Source organism: Etheostoma spectabile, chromosome 21 (assembly GCF_008692095.1).
Source record: "Etheostoma spectabile isolate EspeVRDwgs_2016 chromosome 21, UIUC_Espe_1.0, whole genome shotgun sequence".
Classification (NCBI taxonomy): domain Eukaryota; kingdom Metazoa; phylum Chordata; class Actinopteri; order Perciformes; family Percidae; genus Etheostoma; species Etheostoma spectabile.
In genome coordinates this window covers 16649633-16668779 of record NC_045753.1, presented here as the reverse complement: position 1 = coordinate 16668779, position 19147 = coordinate 16649633, and the positions used below count along the sequence as shown (strand labels likewise).

General features: G+C 42.1%; 1 protein-coding gene across 9 annotated transcripts in view; it reads right to left on the bottom strand.

Moving 5' to 3' along the window:
* Nucleotides 1-19147, bottom strand: part of LOC116671078 (zinc finger MIZ domain-containing protein 1) — a 129183-nt gene that overhangs the window by 12767 nt on the left and 97269 nt on the right. For 2 of the 9 annotated variants that reach the window (XM_032502008.1, XM_032502009.1), the window contains exons 5-6: nt 16845-16950; nt 7729-7764 (exon numbers count right to left, since the gene is read on the bottom strand). In XM_032502008.1, the coding sequence (XP_032357899.1) occupies nt 7729-7764; nt 16845-16950 (142 nt within the window). Of the gene's footprint in view, nt 1-7728; nt 7765-10973; nt 11098-15316; nt 15339-16844; nt 16951-19147 lie in introns of those variants that run through there. The other 7 variants (XM_032502010.1, XM_032502011.1, XM_032502013.1 and 4 more) reach the window with 6 other exon arrangements.

Below are 19147 nucleotides of genomic sequence, written 5' to 3'. Positions count from 1 at the left end.
AAAAAAAAAAAAAAAAAAAAAAAAAACGTTGAGTGAGTCAGTGGGAGAGGGGGCATCAGGCTAATGGGGCTGATGGGAGGGAGGAACAAACAAAAGCTTCTGACTCCCATCACAAACATGGCAACCCAGAGATTTGCCCACACTTAGGTGCTTGCAAACAGTGCAAGCCTACTGACACACACATAAGGAAAGACACCACACTGGCTTATATTGTAGAGGTAAAATAAATAGGACACGAGATGTCCTCTTGAGTGCGCAAAATTTCCGAGGACAAAACTGAATTTCAGCATCGGCAAACAAACACACACCTTCTCTTCTCAGAGCATTGCTTCCCAAAAGCGCATCCTCTCCTTTCATTTGAACACTGAGCACACCAGCCTCGCTCTGTGTAAAGATGAGGGCTGGAATACAAAAGACATGTACAGATGGTGCCAGCAGTCTCTCTGCCTCTCCCTCCCCTCCCTTCCACTCCTTTAAAAGCAGCACAGGGCTCAGGCGCAGAGGCAGCTGGGTTTTTCCTCCTTTCCACCCGCTCATGCTCCCCCCCCCCCCCCCCCCCCCCCCCCCCCCCCCCCCTTCCTGCCTCCTGTTCTTGGCAAGGCAGGTGCCAGGAGACAGGCTGTGCTGTTTCTCCACAGGATTGATCTGACTCTACCGCGGCTGTACTTTGACAGAAAAGGCCTCTGAGGTGCTATTCTACTGGAAACATCACACCCACAGGTAGATGTAGTGATTTGTAGGTTAGTTTTGATGAAATATAACGGGGTCCAAGTGCTAGCTTTATTATTTTCACATCTATGTTAGAATGTCCTGCAGAGTTTCAACAGCACCCTCACTCTTCCCAGACCCCCTTCTGATTGAGTTTTTAAATTCAAGGGCCTGGCGCCCAGCCAGCATGTTACAGCTCAATTAGGTCTCATTATTCTCTTCCAACAAGGGGTAACTTGCACTTCTTCTATGTTGATAAACATGTCTCCACAATTTATCCCATAACTGTGCCACCGTGAGGCCGTCTGGTTTAAGGGGATGGTATCCTCGTTTCACACAGAGACCGACATCAACAGCCGCAGGACAAAAACAACAGCTTTGAGCTGAGCAGTAAAATGACATTACGCATTTAAGAGAAAGAGAGGCAAAAAGGGAGAGGGAAGCACCAGCGCTGCCACTTATAGAAGAATTATTCTACCCCACCATTACGTAAAGGGCTTATCACCACACAAAATGATCACCTCTGCTAAACACCAACCTGTTTAAGGGAGAAGACTCATTGACTCAGAGGATAAACTTCAGGTTTCATATGACAGGAGGAGGAACAGCCAACACCTCACAGTCCCTCCTCCTCATCCTCCTCCTCCTCCCCCCCCCCCATGCATCTCTTTGGACAGTGCAGATGATGAACACAAAAGGATTACTGTTCTTTTTCTTCTCCTCTCCTCCCACAGACGATCCTTCAATAGACTCATCTGTTTTCCTCCTTGAGAAGAGCCAAAACTGGATATAATCGTCTCAGGTGTAGCTCTTCCAAATGACTATTCTGGAGTGAATCAAACTGCCGTTTGGTGCTACAGAGCATCAGTTTGCTTCGTTTACATTGGTCTCCCTGGCGGCTTTGGGTCTCTGTCTTCCATAAGGAGATGAGTCTATCTTGTTTGCCTTGTAGATAGTCCCAGGGGCTCGGCTGAGTCTGAGCCGTATTGATATTCTGGTGCTCAGCTGTGCAGCCTGATGGTCAGCCAAGGCGAATGGCGGTAAACGCATCTGCTGGGACTAGATGGGTGGTTCAGTGGTTGGGCCTGCAGCTTCCAGCTTCACTCTCTGTCACAAAGCCCCGGGGAAACATGACAAACGACATGGACTGCATCCCTGACAGTTGTTCAATGCTCTTTCCAATGATAATGCTCCCCCACCCCAACTTTTGCCACACATTCAGTCAGGAGAAACAGATAATCTGAGCTGATTAAATACCTTTTATTCTGCCTCTTTTGGCTCCACCAAATGAAAAGGGCCTCTGAGTTAAAAGGGTCAGTTCACCCAAATTACACCATGTCTAGCCATTATAGTTTGCCAATGTTTTGAGATATCTGACTCCGGGATTTCTGTCTCTACTCCAAAACAATGGAAGTGGACAGAATTCCATTTGTGCTGCTCAAAATAATATTTGTTGGATGGAGCTAAGTAGCTGCGTGTGTGTAGGCTCCGTAGCTACGTGGTATCCTAGCTCCCAAAAACTTAACTACAAGTTGGGGCTGTGGCGGCTACGGATATATCACGTACGGCCGGAATTGTGACTGGTCAGTTTGGGCTGCTTGTAGAGATTGTTGAGAGTGAATACAACATGAAGCAAAAAAAAGACAGACTTCCCCAATGTCACATATGTCATATATATCCTTCATATTACAAAGTGACTGGAATGTAAACATAGTTACTGTGGCAACAATAGACAAATTAACAATAAATCTGTCTACCTTTGCAGTGGAGAAACAGTATAAATCAAAACATATGCTCCAGGTATCTACAGTCAGACTCCTGTTATGTGTTATCCCCTTGCGTCAACTATAAATCCATCTTACCAAAGCAAAAGTACCTATAAAAAATGTTGACATGTTCTGTGTTCATTTTTCCATACTTTGAGCACAACAAATGCAATTCCATTCATCTCTATTATTTTAGGGTAGAGGCAGTAGTAAAATAAATGTGTTTTTGTAACTTGGGTGACTCAACCCTTTAAAACAGATGTAGAGCAAATCCAACACCACCACGATGAATAGTGGCTAAGTGTTGCACAAACAACCTGTGGGATAGGATAATGCTACAAACACGACATGAATGGCTTCCAAAGGTCACTCCTTTACTTGCTGCCTCTTTCTCTCTCTTCTCTCCGTTTACTGTCAGGAGGACTGTATGGAAGGCAGCAGGTAAGGCAGATGCCAAGAGCTCTTATGATCCTCGCCCCTCCCCTCCCTCCCTCTCTGCTTTGTATCTAATAGACACCTGCTCCCTTGTCAACCAAGGATCCCACCTGGCATCGATCCACATGGCTTGGTCACTAACCACACAAACATATAGTATACATCTACTCATCACATCACACTCACATTATCAGCAGTACTTCCTCACAATTCCCATACCAACTGTAACAACGAAGTCCAGTTTTTGCTTTAAACCCGTTAGGGAGAATCACAACCTCCAAACGGCTTGTTTGAAGAAATTTAGCTAGAAGGGCTGAAATGAGAACAAAGACCATGAGCAAACTAACAAGAACGGCTCCAGTGGGCTGCACTCTTTAGTTTCTGAGGGAGCTCTAATCACATTCTGTTTGTCTCTCTCTCCAGAAAGGATTGAATGGACACAAGCCTCCTGCAGGCCAAAGTCAATTAAAATAAGAGAGAGTCTAGGGAGCCCTAGCATCCCTGGCTACTGAAAGCACCTAAGAGGCCATGCAAAACAGCCATGTTTAGTTTTAGCCAAAGAATTCCTCACTTGTGTTCGCTTCCTGGAACTATAAATGTTTGTGATTTACCTCATAATATGTGGAAAACTACAACTGGTTGCTATGACATTCACTTACAGCTATCTTGCAAAAACTACCGTCTGGATTGTAAATCATCTCCCTCTCTACCTCACGACACTAAGCACAGTCATCACAGAACCATGGATGGCCGCCTCACAGCCTCTCTCTTTTGTCTCTTCCCAGATGCCACCAATTATTCATCAACACCAATTTGATAATGAAATGGAAGCAACTCGTCCATCATGCTGTCTTTTGAGGAGCGGGTATAGCAGGTTACAGACCTGTCAACCCATGACAGACCATGATTGTGCGACAGTACTTGTTTATCCATGGGGGATAATTAGATGGAAGCTCACCGGTGGAACACATTTTCCCTCTCTGGTCACCCTCTCAACTCTACAACCTTTTGGCACGGAAGGGAGTGCGAACTGGGTGTCGTAAAACTGAGTCTGTAAACTGACTTCATTAGCTCAGTCACAAAGATTTTAGAGTTGGATGAGTCATTTCGTGACATATTTCAGGGTGGTTGATGTTTTCAGAAAGCTGATGAAGTGGGAAGGACGTGTGAAGTGAAAACATGTGAATGTCATGGCTGCCATGTGGCATCAAAATGTGACATATTTCCCCAGAGGTCCTTTAGACATACGCAGTCAAGGAGCTATTTCATTAAGTGAAAATGGGCTGAGAAAGAACCAAATTAAATAATCACAGTGTGTAGCAGTGGAAAAGTATGAGAAAGCAGATATATGTTTTGGATTTAAAGCATTAGCGCTAACGGTTATAAAACAACCAACTCCTCATCTTCGTCTGCTGCTTTTTTCTTGCATTATTTCCTCTGCTGCTCAGAAGTCAGTGATGTTGGAGTCTTGTCAATGAGTACTTAGGCCGGTTGCCTCATGGGGAGCCAGACTTGCTGGTTAGGTTTTATGGCCCATTTCAGAGCTGCCCCGGCTTAAATACAGCCTCCTGCTGGCCACATGGCCATAATGTCGTGCCATGTCCATCCGGCGAGAAGGGGGGACGCTTGGACTTGTGCCAGACTTGAGGTTTTACTGAGGCCACAGGCATATGTGGCCATGTGGAAGCAAGCGGCACCAGGAAAAAAAAGAAAATGCTGCAGATTTGGTGATTCTGGGTTGCTGTTTTGACATCCTGCAGTCTTTGTTGCAACATTAAAAGCCTCTTAAGACTGACGACTAGAAAAACTGTCCCTTACTCTTCTTAACTTCCCACTCTTGCTGACGTAATAACTTTTAGTATCAAAATAACTATTCGATTTATATAGATAGACAAATGCAGGATTTCTTAATAAAAATCTAAATTTCAAAGATAAGACATTTAAAATAAAATCTGCGTATAAAGATTTGAGATAAAGATTATACTTTATGTCTTTAAAGTAATCCACTTGGCAATAACTGAATACCAACTGGAACATACAATATACACCACAATCTCAAGATGATTTATGCAGATCTCATCACTCTGACTGACATTTCTTGGTCATAGATATACAAGAACCAAACCCGCTTCTAAGCAGGCCAGTGATTTAAATGATAATCTCTCTTGGCACATTAAACAAATCTCTTCATTAAAAACAGGGCATACCGTTCAAAGCACGGAGGTGGAAATCTATAGCATTTCACCCCCTGGTGAGAATTAATTCCTTGCGCATTTAAGCCAAACATCTTCCCCGACCAACACTCAATCTTCAATCTGTTACTGGATGTCGCTCCCTGCTACAGTAAGCTCATTGGGAGCAAAACTCCTTCCAAACCTACATCTTTATGTCTTAATTCAGGAGCTACAATCTGGCAACAGTGTGATAAGTGTCTGAGGTCAAGTTTCTTCAAAGAGCCATAGCAGTGGTTGTGCATGTTTTAGCACATCTACTAAGAATCATTTATTTAACAGCTAACTATTTTGCAATTTCTTCTCCTGAAAATCTCTCCTTCCTGCTTAGCAAATCCGCCATCATAATCGCAATGCGCCAAGGTACAAACGCACCTGGCTTTCAAAGGGAATGGAAGCTGACACTGATTGGTATGCCCAAAACACACCTAAGATTAAATAAGACACTACGTACCTCCCTGTTGAACCATGCGCCTGGCCCATGGACCCTTTTCTCCGCCATTAAACTAGCAAAGGTGGATTCGTAGATGCCTTAAAATTTGGTCAAAGTAACATTGCAGCATGCAAGTTGGGACAGCATTAACATGTAGTGATCATGTAACTTTTAGTTGACTTAAACAGACATGATGCTGGTTCTTTTGTCTATTTTACCAGTTTTTAGTTATCTTTACTTTATGTCACCTACAGCAAACATATCCTCACTATTTGCTATACTGCCTGTCCCCTGAACGCAATGTAAAAAAACGTGGTCTCTGTAGACAACCCAAGCTCCACAAACGCCAACAAAAACAAACTGCGCCAACCTGCACCACCAAACATAAACACTGTTTCAGCCAATAATCGACAAGAAGGATTTGGGGTATTTGCGGAAGGGCGGGGCAGGGGACGGGATGAGGAGGAGGAGGGGACGAGCGAGCCTCTGTTTTGTTTATAATATATTATTATTATTTTATATACATATATAATTGAATGTCAACAAGAAGGGACTTTTTTGTTGCTTTTCTAAAGATTCTACAAGTGCTATTTAAATAAACTTTATGTGATTAATATGACATAACTGAAATTTTAAGAGTTGGCGGACTGATTTTCATGCTGCAAAAATGAGTGGAAAGAATACATACATTAAAAAGTACAGCATGGGGGGGCGGCTTCTAGGTCACCCAGTAAGAGCTTTCGCCCCATGTTGGCTGAGTCCTGCAGTGCACAGGGTTCAAATCAGACCTGCGGCCCTATACTGCGTGTCAACCCCCATCTCTCTCCCCCTTTCCAATTTACTATAATAAAAAGGGGAAAACAAACCCCAAAAAATAATCTTAAAAAAAAAAAACCAGTAGAGCTTGTATTTGAAAACAATTAGTAAAGATATAATACATACTGTACATGATTTGTAATTAAGGAGCTAAACAAAAATTTGCAAAGAAATGCTGCCATGGCCCTTTATGCACTTCTGCAACTAGATTATAAGATGAGCAGACCTGCAAAGAAGCTGCTTACAGGAGCCAGACTGTTTCCCCGAGCAACAGGCTGCTATTAGCGAAGGCCCAGCCTTAAGCCCCCGTCTGCAATGATACTAATTAGGCACGGAGCAGATGTGCCCGGACTAGTGCCCACCTCAGGGTGCTGGGCAGAGCCGGTAGTGTCATGGCAGCATACGCTGGTGGCTGATTCACCTGCGACCTTTTCACAGTGGGCCTGGTGACAAAGCCTCCCTTTAGAAGTACAGTACGGAACAGACACTGGAGGAGCCTGGGTCGGGTCCCGGCACCCCTCTAGGCTCATTAAAGTCATCCATATGTGCAACAGTGCAGCATTTGAAGAAAAGAAAAAAAATTCTAATGATATACACTCAGGCCAAATGTTATGCATACTTTTCATTTTCACATATTCTTATTCCTTCAAATGGAATAATTTTAAAATCTATTTCATACATTCATTCATAATGGAGGTCACACTGTAGATGTCTTTAGAAAACTGTATTCTATTTTACTTTATACATTCTTATTGTCTAAGTTAAGTTGCTGGTACATTGTCTACATGCAAATAAATAGAAAATCTATATAATTTTTCATTTTAATTTGCCATTCAATATGTGGCCCCTACTGAAACTATTTTGCATATGCTATATTCTCATTTTTGCTTGTTGTCCTAGTTTTCTTAGAGCGATCATTAAAGTTTCATCACATTATTCTAACTCTGATGTAAGCTCTGTTCACAACTCTTACTGTTTTGTGTGTGTAGGCGGGGGGTATAGTTAACACTCAAATCACCGAGAAGAACAAGGCATAAACTTAGATTGTTAATGGCTTCAATGAACATCTGAGAACACAAGTGTGAACTGTGACGCAGGCAAGATGATGAAACAACATGTGTGACATGCTTCATACTGTAAAACTCCGACAGACAACACAACAGCAGCCATGTAGCTTTTTTTTCTAAATGACCAACCAAAAGAAGCACATCTGATGTCATTCCATGTACAGTATGTCGACACAGTCCAGTGTGAGGACATAATGCAAGGACTGGGATGAGGATGGTTGGTTGGATTCAGCCAATGTGCATGAGTTTCCTGTGCGACACACAGCAAGTACCTGAGTCAGACTGACACCTCCTGCAGCAGTTGGTTTCTGTAGGGTTCAAATTTTACATTTTACTGTACTTCAGTACAAACATTCAAACATGTCTAAAGATATTCAGTAAATGACAGACATTTGATTAGGGGTTTCTCCCTTATTCAAACACAAAACCCTCTGAGATTACAGGGTGATTGAGAAATATATCAGGTTATTTTATTCACAGAGTGACTTCAAAACCTACTAAGAAGAGGAGAGAATGATTGAACATACTATACTTCAAATGAGCAAAAAATATGAATGAACAAAATCTGAACAGAATTGCAAAACACTTTGAAAAGATGATACTTTTACTGTGTTATGGTAAAAAAATGACGAAAATATTGAGTGCAGACAGTTTAAGGATTGTTGATCACATCTTGACATTCCTGTTACAAACACTAAAGAAATGACTAAAAAAAGTATTATTAGTTATAGGTATCCGTAGTGGTGAACCTAATTACCATAGGGTATTTGCTAATCAATATTTCTATATATATTATTTATGTAGTTCTTTATCCGAGCAGTTAACGAGGCTTGATTATAATTCTATGCTAGGCAATTAAGTGTAAGTATTGTTTGTGTGTGCAGGTGGGGGTTATGCCATAGACATGTGGAAGAAGAATTATTGATGTGGTATCTCTGCGGTTCACCTATACAGGTCGATAAAGGTTATAGATTACTTAATGTGTCTTTAATGTGGTGTTTTAGCATCTTCCAATACCATCATTTGTAATCTCTCATGACTGTCTCAGCCTCATTTTCTGGTTCTTACCAGTTGAGGACGCAGATATCTGAAAGCTTGTTTGTACTGCCTTCGGAACAATACATTTAAAAGATTGTGTAAAGGCCTTGACTGCTTTCTGCAGAAGGGTAACTCACTCTGCCGTGGATACAGACCAAGTTAAGTGTTTCTACTGCTCTTCACTCTGATACCTGATCCACGCCAAATGTATGATTACTTTCCACCTACTGTATGGGATTGATAATAAATTAGGATCCAATGAAAGTGCACCCACTGAAGCCTGCTTTTGGTTGCTGTTGTTTGTCCTTTAAAAGGACTCACAGCAAGAATAACAAGTGGGCAGATGCACTTGTGTTCCCCCTTTGATGTGTGGAGGAAACTCTACCTACCGTTACACCTGGCGTTTCAATGCAATTTTAATACTGTGATTAGTACTTTCAGAGGTCACATCCCACTGTGTACCAATTTTGTGACAAATTTTGGTTAGGACAAATATTTGTCTATGAAGCACAGTTATTCTTTAACCAAAACTTGCTGTGCTCTCACCAAACGTCACTGGGTTTCCACTCTAACCTCCAGTGAAACCAACTATTTGGAGTTCATTGACCTAAAAATATAATTATTCATGATCCACTACACTGATTGGCTGGAAGTATCACTGGCCCTGCCACCCTCTTTATCTGATCTTATTGCTAAAACCAGAACTTTACTGTACAGCTAAACAAAATCCCTCGTAGTAGGGAGAAATCCAAGTGAACAATAAAGAAACCAACCAACAATTATCAAGTTAAGTCAATAGGAGAAAGAAATGTCTAAGGAACTCCTTCATTAAAAGGGATATTCCATCCAAAATATATCTTTTGTTAGCTAACAGAGTTTGTACCTTGCGTGGATTTGAATGTGACTCACAGTCAGAGTAAAAATAAGTCCAAAATGCCCAAATAAAGTTGAAGTTGAAGTTTTTCCACTATTTCATCATTCATCTGTGTGTTCTAATGATACTCAAATGATAGATTTTTCATGAAGTATTCCTTTAAGTTGAACAAAACAGGTGCATTAGCATCTCAATGCAGTCAAATACCAAAAATTGAAACCTGTTGTTCATCTTCTAAAAAAGCACACATGATTGGACCATGAGCATCACTAAATTCCTGATCTGAAACTAGTGAATTACTACATAGTGAGAAAGTGTGTGTGTCTCTCTGCAGTGAGCCTGTCTAGCTGTGCTGTGTGGCACAGAGGGGAGTGGGTGTGATAAACTGCCACGAGTCTCGCAAAAAACGGCACCTCAAGTAGGTCAGCTCGACTCAGAGAGATAATCAAGGCCATTTTGACCCCTTCTGTGTGAGCTGTAAGTGGGTCAAATGCGACAGTCAGCTGTTGCAACTCTATCATGCCGGGCGCTGAGAGGCGCTCGTCATACTGTCAAACCCCATTCCGTTAGTTTAAGACGTGGCTGGGTGCCCGCCTGCACCCACCAACGCAGCAAGCAATCCTCTATCTGCCCCCCCCCCCAGGGGTGAAATAATGTGAAGTTACTCTCAGCAGCAGCAGATCCACCTTCTCTCTTGTCACTGAATACACCCCCTGCAAACACAACCCTCTTTAAGTGTTGTCTCCTCCTTTTGACAGCTTAAAGCTTTGCAGCTCTGTCCTATTCACAGCAGAGAAAACTCCCCCCCTCCATGTCTAAAATGCCACCCGCATTTCAACCAGACTTACTCCAGCAATGTTCCTGCTTATTTCTCACTCTTCACTGCATGAAAAAAGGGGGAACTCATGTGTCGAGAAACACTTCTGAGCACAAATCTGCAACAGCAGAACAAAGGCGATACAGGGCAGCCTTAATCTCTGCACTACTGAAGCCAGCAGCTATTTCAAAGCTCTTTCTCTGTCTCTCTCTATCCCTCCCACCTTCTTCTTTTCTCTCTAACATTCTTTCTCTCTCACCCCCCCACCCCACGTTTCCCTCGGTGTCTCAAGGCAGCAGCTTCGCTCTGTTTTCCTCCCCTCTCTCCCTGCGTGTCCAGTGACTGACTGCACAATACACATCAATTATTCATGGCTGCTCTCTCCGTTTCGCAGGCAAAACCAATCACAGATGGAGTCATTGCTAATGGGCTCCTGCTGTACTTGCCACCGGCTTCTTTGCACTCAAGCAACAAATACCCCTGAGACAATGAGAAGGAAAACAGGGATAATCTGTAAAAAAGGAAAAAGGAAACTTCATACAGCATTACCAGCCATGAAGAGAAAAGGAGGACACATGGTCAGAGAAGAAGAAGAAGAAAGGTGCGTATCGTCACATACAATTTAGCAAAATTAGGTGCCGGCATCTGCAGCAATAAAGGGTTAAAAAAAGAGGGGGGGGGAGAGAGATAGAGAGAGAGCGAGAGAGAGAGAGGAGGGGAGACTCAGAGGGGTGGGGGTGGAGGACAGGCAGAGAGGGAGAGAGAGAACCAAATGCTTATCTCCTCACCTCGGATGTATGCAGCAGTTATTGATGTATCTTCTTTTTCTGTCTAGTGATCCATTGCTTGCTCTCCCAATACACACATCACACAGAAGCAGCCACAGCCACTTCGCCAGAAGGGAGAGAGGGAGGGAGGGAGGGAGGGGAGAGGAGGAGGGAGGGAGGAGAGGGAAAACATGCAGGCAGCTCACATTTCAAACCTGCAAAGGGGGGTGGTGCCTAATGTGCTAGACAGCCTGTATGTTGGCCCACGTCCAGAGCAACGAGTAAAAAGAAGCCTCAATCAATTCATTTAAAGCAACATTTTTAACGAGGGACATGCACCGCAAAAAAGGTGGCGATAGACACGGTTCAGGTGGGTACATTAAAGCAGTGATTTCAGCCCCGGAACCTTGTCTTTGCAAACAGTCAACTTAATCCATCATCCAGTCATTGTAATTAAGGGGCATGGAGGAGCAGGAGGAGGAGCAGGCTGGGTATTGTGGCTTCCTGATTCACAGAGCATTGGAATCAGAGAGGGAGGGGCCAATTAGACCACATTTGTCTTTCAGCACACATGAACCACAGTGAGCTTTTGGATAAATAATTACACACATATAAAACACGTAAACTGTTGGTCGACAGACCACCTGAGGCAGTCTAGAGCATCTATTATCATCTGCAAAGGAAAAATACTTACACCCATCAGCAGCAAGTCGATTTAGGTGTCAACTGATCTGTGGCTTAAATACAATAACATGCATTTAATTAGATACACAAAGTACAATGTAAGTTCATTCTAATATGCAAACATCTGATTTTGCTGCACTGCAAATAACAGAGCCATATGGAGTGGCTGAAGATGCTACCAATCACCTCCTGCTGCCACAGACATAAGAACTGTGACAACTACGGAGACAGACAAGCTCTACAGCTCTTATCTCTGGTCTCTCCCATCTGTATTTGCTCTACTGGTATTTACTGTCAGCTAAGTGCACAGCAGATGACTTACAGCCCTGAAACCCTACCTCAAGTTAACACATCCATCATAGCTGGCTGAAGGACTTCACATACAGTGATCATATAGTGTAAAACACGCTGATGGTCCAAAGTAGACACAGTGTAGATTTGTAGCTTACGTGACACTCATATCGTATATAATAAGCCTTTGACCTCATAAACTCTGACACGGTGGTGATGGAACAGTGGATATTACACATGCCTTTGGTGTGGGAGACTTGGGTTCGATTCCCACTGCGATACATGAACCAATGTGTCCCTGAGCAAGACACTAACCCCTAGTTGCTCCAGTGGTGTGCGACCTCTGGCATATATATAGCAGTTGTAAGTTGCTTTGGATAAAAGCCCAGCTAAATGACATGTAATGTAATGGGAATGTCTTTACAAAGCTTTTTTTCAAATCCATGTAACTGTATTCTTCAGGCCTATTTGAATAAAGTAACATGTAGTGTACAAAATATTATCTAAAACATTTAGGGAGAACTTAAGAAGAGTTCAATAGGTTTAAGAAAGTAATTTCTATCTAGAAAATACATCCATGTTTGATAGATTAGATCAAGCATTAATTAATCAAAATCTGTTTTTGTGGTGGACTTTATCTTGTAAATAACAGTATGGACCTCGAATGATTATAAAGTATGAGGTGTTTATACAGTAGGCGGGGTGAGTGAACATTTATCCTTAGACTGGGTTTCAGTTCTTGGACTAAAATAACAGCAGATACCACTTGAGGAACCATAGCTGCCTCACCGCCATCTGAAATAAAGCTTCCATACATGAAAAATAAAGTCTTAAATGTGCATTTAAATCTAATTTACTAAAGCTTGTTTATTTCTCAACTGCCACTGACAGTTAAACTGGGCCACCAACAATGTGTAATTCTCTATTTAGGAAAAACCACAGCTAAACTATATGTTGAAGCGCACAGGGTGGATAGACGGACAGAAAGTAAAAAATAAATACAAATAAAAAGATACTGGTGTGGAAAGCTCTGAGAAGAGAAATTACAGCCCTTCTGGCCTGTGTGTATCTGACCTCTGTATGGTGTGTGCAATCAGAGACTTTTCCAAGGCTCAACGACAACACGTCCGACCTCTGCATCTTCAGTACTGGGAAGCCGTATAATCAGCACTTCCAACTACAGTTTTCAAGAAATTTACGTTAAATTTGGACTCAAACAAACTAAAGAATTCAACCACGAGTATAAAGTAAAAAAAAAAAACTTGAAAAATGTTCATCTTAATCCTAACTTTGTTTCTTTGAAATCAGTGAGAATTTCTGCATCTTTCCTGGTTTTTGTCTTAAAATAAGATTACTAGCATGAAGATAATGTTCCTCTTTCCATTTAGTCTTCACTTCAAACACTTGATATTTGCACTTAATATTTACGTTTTGTACTTTTTATTAAACTACTTAATGTTGTAATTCTGTTTTCTCCACAATCTGTTCCTACCACTTTGTCTACTCTGCACATACTATACATACAGCACCTGTGGCACGTCTGCATGTTGTACATACATTAGAACAAAGTTGGGATTTTACACATGTAGATAAAGTGGACTTTACTTTGCTGTTATGCAGGTTATTCTAGATTTTGAGGTTGCTATTAGTATGAAGCAGTTGTTCACACTGCCTAAGGATGATATACAAACATGCACAGCATCCCATCCTACACTGCCAGAAGTCCCATCGTAGAAACTCCAACAATCAAACCAGATAAACAAGATGAAACAAACTATAAAAAAGTATTTTGCTGAGATCTTTTATTTTGTCACGCTGACACTGTTAACTAAAACCCACAACGTCTTTTGATCAAACTTGAAAACAGCCCTGCAAGGTGTGAAATGAGTGTAGAGACAAACCAGCCTGACAGAGCCAAACTAATTATCTGCTGAATAGCAGATTTACCAGGCGTTTGTTACATGAGAGAATGAACTGCTCCCCCTCTCTTTTTAGTTGGTGCCTTTCACTCCTTTAAAGCTGAGGAATTCCAAAAGCTTGCTGAGGCGCAAACGATTGGGAATGTGCCACTCTGACCCTCTTGGAGGAAAATTTGTGATTAAGTGTTTTGTAAACGCTCTCAAACCAGACTGAACCATCCTGCAGGAGGGGTGTGACACTAATGAAAGAGGTCTAAGAGGCCTTGTAATGTATGATGTGTTTATCCACACCGAGCGAGTGATGTCCCTGCTTTGATGTTGCCACTCGCTCCACGTGCAATGCTTTGCCCTGCGGTAAGACAGTCCAAGTAATCACAGATCAATAGAGCAGGCTAATCTCGTTCACAAAGAGGTCACTATGAGCAGACAGACGCCCCTCCCCCAGCTCTGCCCCAGCATTGTGGGCCGCTCGCAAAAAGGCAAAAGGACTACAACTGGCCAGTCCCCCTGAGTACATCTATTAAAGAGTACATTTCACTAAATCACACTGTGTGTAGAGTCAACATCTAAACCTCTAAACTGCTCACTTTGCTATAATTCAGGTACATATGCTGACCGATAAAATCAATAGGAGGTGATAATGAAGTTTTCCTCAGGCAAGAAGATTCATATTGTTGGTGTCATTAGGATCAATGTCTACTTTTTGCCCTTCTAAGCTTTTTCTTACAAAGGAAATTAACAAACTAATGTCTTAAACTGTTGGAGGCATTACATGATGAATACATTTGTCAAAGCTACAACCTGTTTCAGCTGTAAGTTTACTGTCAACATTGATTTCCGACTGTTGAAATCAGCTCGGCCCTCCCCTCAGCGCAATTCCTGCCTCAATTTCCTCCCATGTTCTTGGGAGGAATTTAGATGACATAACAGAAATGTAATAGCTCGACCACACCGCGTATCAGAGCCAAGACAAGGTAGGCCTGGTTAAAACGGGACACCAAATCTGATTTACTTATTAGCGCTCAGCTATTGACCTAATGTCCTCTGTGGAAGATATCCCCGCTCGTAACTACTAGAGATCTTGCCCCCCTCCTGTCCACTTTGAACATAGACTTTGAACATCAGAGCAGATTACAAGATGCGACTGAGCAGGCCAGTGGTTATGAGAGTAAAGATTTGGCTTCAAATGCTCCCTGCACACTTTTTTTTTCTGCTTGTTCATTTTGAGGAAACTCCCAGGCTTTAGGCTACACAAGCTCCTTTGTGAGCAGAGATAAGCAACAAACATAAGGTGGAACAGTTTCAAGCTGTCTGTATCCATAACAAAAAAAAGCAGACTGTCGTATTATTGACCAAAAATCTAAAATAAATTGTATCACATCCAGGAAAACTGTCAGATTTAGCAAAACAAATAACTGCTACAAGAACATTACGCACAGGGCGCTGTATTCAATGAAACATAAAATTCACCTCATGTTATGTCCTCTCTACACAGACTTGATCTAGTTTCTCAGATTTGTTCCTCAGTGAACGGCAGACACTAACTCCTCTGTCTCTCCTGTTGGATGGCTGACATGCTGCCGCCATCCTGGCCCCTTCATGTGACTCACTCCCTTCCCCCGTCACTTGGCAACGGCCCCCGCAGGACATTGGGGAGTGGGTACAGCCCCTGGGGCCCTGTGGAAGTGTCGTTTAAGAGCCTTCTCCCTTGGCTGCCAGAGAGGGCTTTCTCTCTGCTTTAACAACCTCCTCGAATGAGGCCTCCACTCTAAAGAGCTTCAGGGAGCTTTGTAGGAGAATGCCTCCTTAGTGTTTTCCATTGACTTTCTCCCTCTCTCTCTCTCTCTCCCCCCCCTTTCTACAGGCCTCTCAAAATATTCATGCATATAGGTATATAATTGTCCATGAAATGCACATTGGGATGCTGCCTAGACTGGAGTACTTGCTGGTTTCCAAATAACTACTGTTGCAGGGAATTATTCAGACAGAGAATCAATTGGCAATCTTATCTAAGCCCATAAAGTAGGGCCTGAGATTTGATTTAGCATTAAGTAGAATTAGAACATTTGGCAGTATAAGTTAATTGCAGGCAGAGAATGATTCCCCTCTCGTGGCTGACATAAGAGTGACATTGCATGATTTGAAGCCTCATATTACCACATATAAAACCATGGACGCCGTAAATCAGAAAAGCCAAACAAGTGGAAATTCAAACAATATGTGACTCTGACTTTCATGTTTTAGTAGACTTAAGATGGCTCAGCGGAGAGGCCGAGCACACAGAAGCAACTGCACAACCTCACTTTCCTCATAACCCAAGACAGGTGGAACCCACAAATCAAAAAGTGTAACGGAGCACAAAATATTCCTGTTATCTTCGGAGCTGCTGACAGCCGATACATCTTCATTCCCATCGTGCTTCAGCATGCGTTTTCGCCAGCATGATAACAACATTTAGCAGTGTACATCTGTCCCAATAATCCATCACTGTATCAAGATGACGGTGCTGTGTGAAAACAGGAACTCTTTGTGATCTGATAAAGTCACTTTTCGTCGCGTCTGAGAAATGGCGTATTCTGCTGTAGGCACTTTGTCTTAAATCTCCAGAGAAGAAACTGTAGCTGTAGTTCTCCATTTTTGGGAACAAGTTTGGAAGTGAGATCCAAAATGAAGAAGTCAAAGTTTATGCAGATATAAAACAAAAGAAAAAGATAGTTGGACTATTTTCTGTATTAAGCAGAGAGCCTTAAAATAATCTAAGATCATAATTTTTCTTTTAGTCTTTGCAAGATTCCGATAATCAACTTAAATACTTGAAATCCTGCCCAAAACAGTAAGGTTTTGCGTGCTTTTCTGGAGTATCAGTATCTTAAACAGTCTAGTAGAAATGGGTGGGCATCATGAAACGCCGCCAAGAATGCAGGCAGGAACTTTGAGCTCAAACAGGCCAGCACGACCAGATGGCCTGAGATGGCGGTTGAGAAAACTCTGGTCTTACCTGCTGATTTTGGAGTGAACTTATCCCTGTTGGCAGCGCACACGGCCAGGAGCCGGTAGCCCAGGTCCAAGTCGTAGCCCTGCTGTGCTGCTACGCGGCTGACCACCTGAACACAACGACAGCACGCAACACTCAGTCAGGACAATGTCACATATTCTATTCCATTATTGTGTGAGGTTCCTTCCTACTAAGGAAATAACTAAATGATACAGGGACTTAAGATAAAGCCTTTTCTTAAAGATAGATACTGCATGTTATTTTTTTGGGAAAAACTCCCACATCTGACATCATGTAAATACTACTGTATCATACTGTAAGGCCACATATACTGTAGGTCAAAAATAAAGACAAGACGTCAATGAATGCCTTTTTGATTTGTGGATACATGAACCAACAGAAAACACATTTAGGTTTTTGGAGCATTTAGTAACTCAATTGATATTTTTTAATCCTCCTATTCTATTTTATTTTCAGTTTAACAGCAGAGGCAAGCAGAAAGTGCTCAGAAAGTGCATACCTAGTTCCAAGGCTGTATTATTTTATTTTCAGAACATAAAATGTTTAAAATGTAGTAGAAGTGACAGACCATTGTGAGATATGTGTGTGTGTGTGTGTGTGTGTGTGTGTGTGTGTGTGTGTGTGTGTGTGCGCGCCTGTTTTCGGTTCATTCAAATGCAGAAGTTGATATAGTAACAAAATGCCATCTAATGTGATTTTTAAAGTTTTTGAAATTTCTTGTTAACTATCAACAATTAATGAAAAAGACAAATAAACAGCAATGGAAACATAATCTCATAACCGAAGTGATTATACTATTCCAAAGGACTATTCATTCATCAAAAGGAATATTTTGTCCCGACATTTGGCCAGATTGCGGCTGTCACAGAAGAATAAAGTTTAGCAGCATCCTCCAGTTCCACTTAAAAGGATAAAGTCACTACAAGTTTATCAGTTCCATATGAGTCGGTGGATGAAATGAGGCCTCTGGTGCTGCCATGCCCACTGAGAGGAAACATTAAGAGAAACATCCACATGCCACAGGAGGTGAAGTAAATCACCCTTATGTGGCACATGTTGCTTTGATTTACCATTGCCATTATCAGCTCAAAGAGACCCGCTCAATACATTAAGACCTTTAGGACATACTAAGGCCTGTGTGGACCAACATGCCTCACTAGAGACAGATTCCTCTTCCTGCCTGGTTTTCATAGCCGCGATCCGAAGTTCAAGACAAGCCCTGAGGTAGCACTGCTGAACACTGCTCCCTGCACCATATCATTATCTCCTGTAAGTATAGGCTTGACGTGACACCAAAACAGAGTACGTATATATGGCCTTTATTTATAGGAATCCACCATTGAGAAGAAGATATACGAGTATAGGCTGTCTAATTAGAATCTAAGCTTGTGAGGGACAATTTGCTAAATGGTAATTTTAATGTAAGAAGTTACAACAAGAAGTTCTAATTTCAGCACTTAAATTGTACGGTCAGTGGAGTGTTGTATGGTGGATTGTCTTCCACATTAGGATGATTTCAAAGATAAATAATCTTGTTTTTTAAACACACTTTTCCTTAAAAGGTTGGATATGTTTAATGGTGGTTTCTAAGAAAGTAGTTTTTTGCTTACCCCATTGGCAGACTGTACAGTACATAGCAAATTTGCCTCACGGATCCAATATTTAGCTGTTTGTACAAGTTTTTTGTTGTTGTGGCGTAGCCACCTGTCTGACATCGCCACATGCCGACACTGAGGCAGCAGTGAGATACAAAAAAATGCAGGCAACAGGGTGAAGTGTTTACCATTACAGTCTGAGTAATTTCACAATCACATCAGACTGTCTGTGCTCCCTCCCAGTGTGGTTGACACTAAGGTCTATACAACCCATAAACTAAGAGGAAAAGCCTTGAGATTTTCACGGCAGGAAACAAATTGAATTGGCGAAATGGAGGAAAAGGCACCTGCTGTAGCACATTAAAGCAGTAACACAATCACTTAAATGGAGGGATGTGTCAGAGCGGTTTCACTGTGGTGCTCAAGTACAAATCTCTCGGGTTCCTTCGCTCGCTGTGGCCACGCTGCCTCGGCAAGGTCACAAATTGCACCCACCAGGAGCTATATGTATCTCTTCTCTACTGCTGGAGGCGGTATGAAAATGAACAAGTTAAAGCACTGAATGGCCCCAAGGTGACAGGTGAGTGACTCATGTGCAGTCCATCCATTGTTCTACCGGACTGTCTGTTCTGGCTCTTGGCCCAAACATAATCATCAGTGACCAACAGGCATAGTTTAAATGACTCTGTA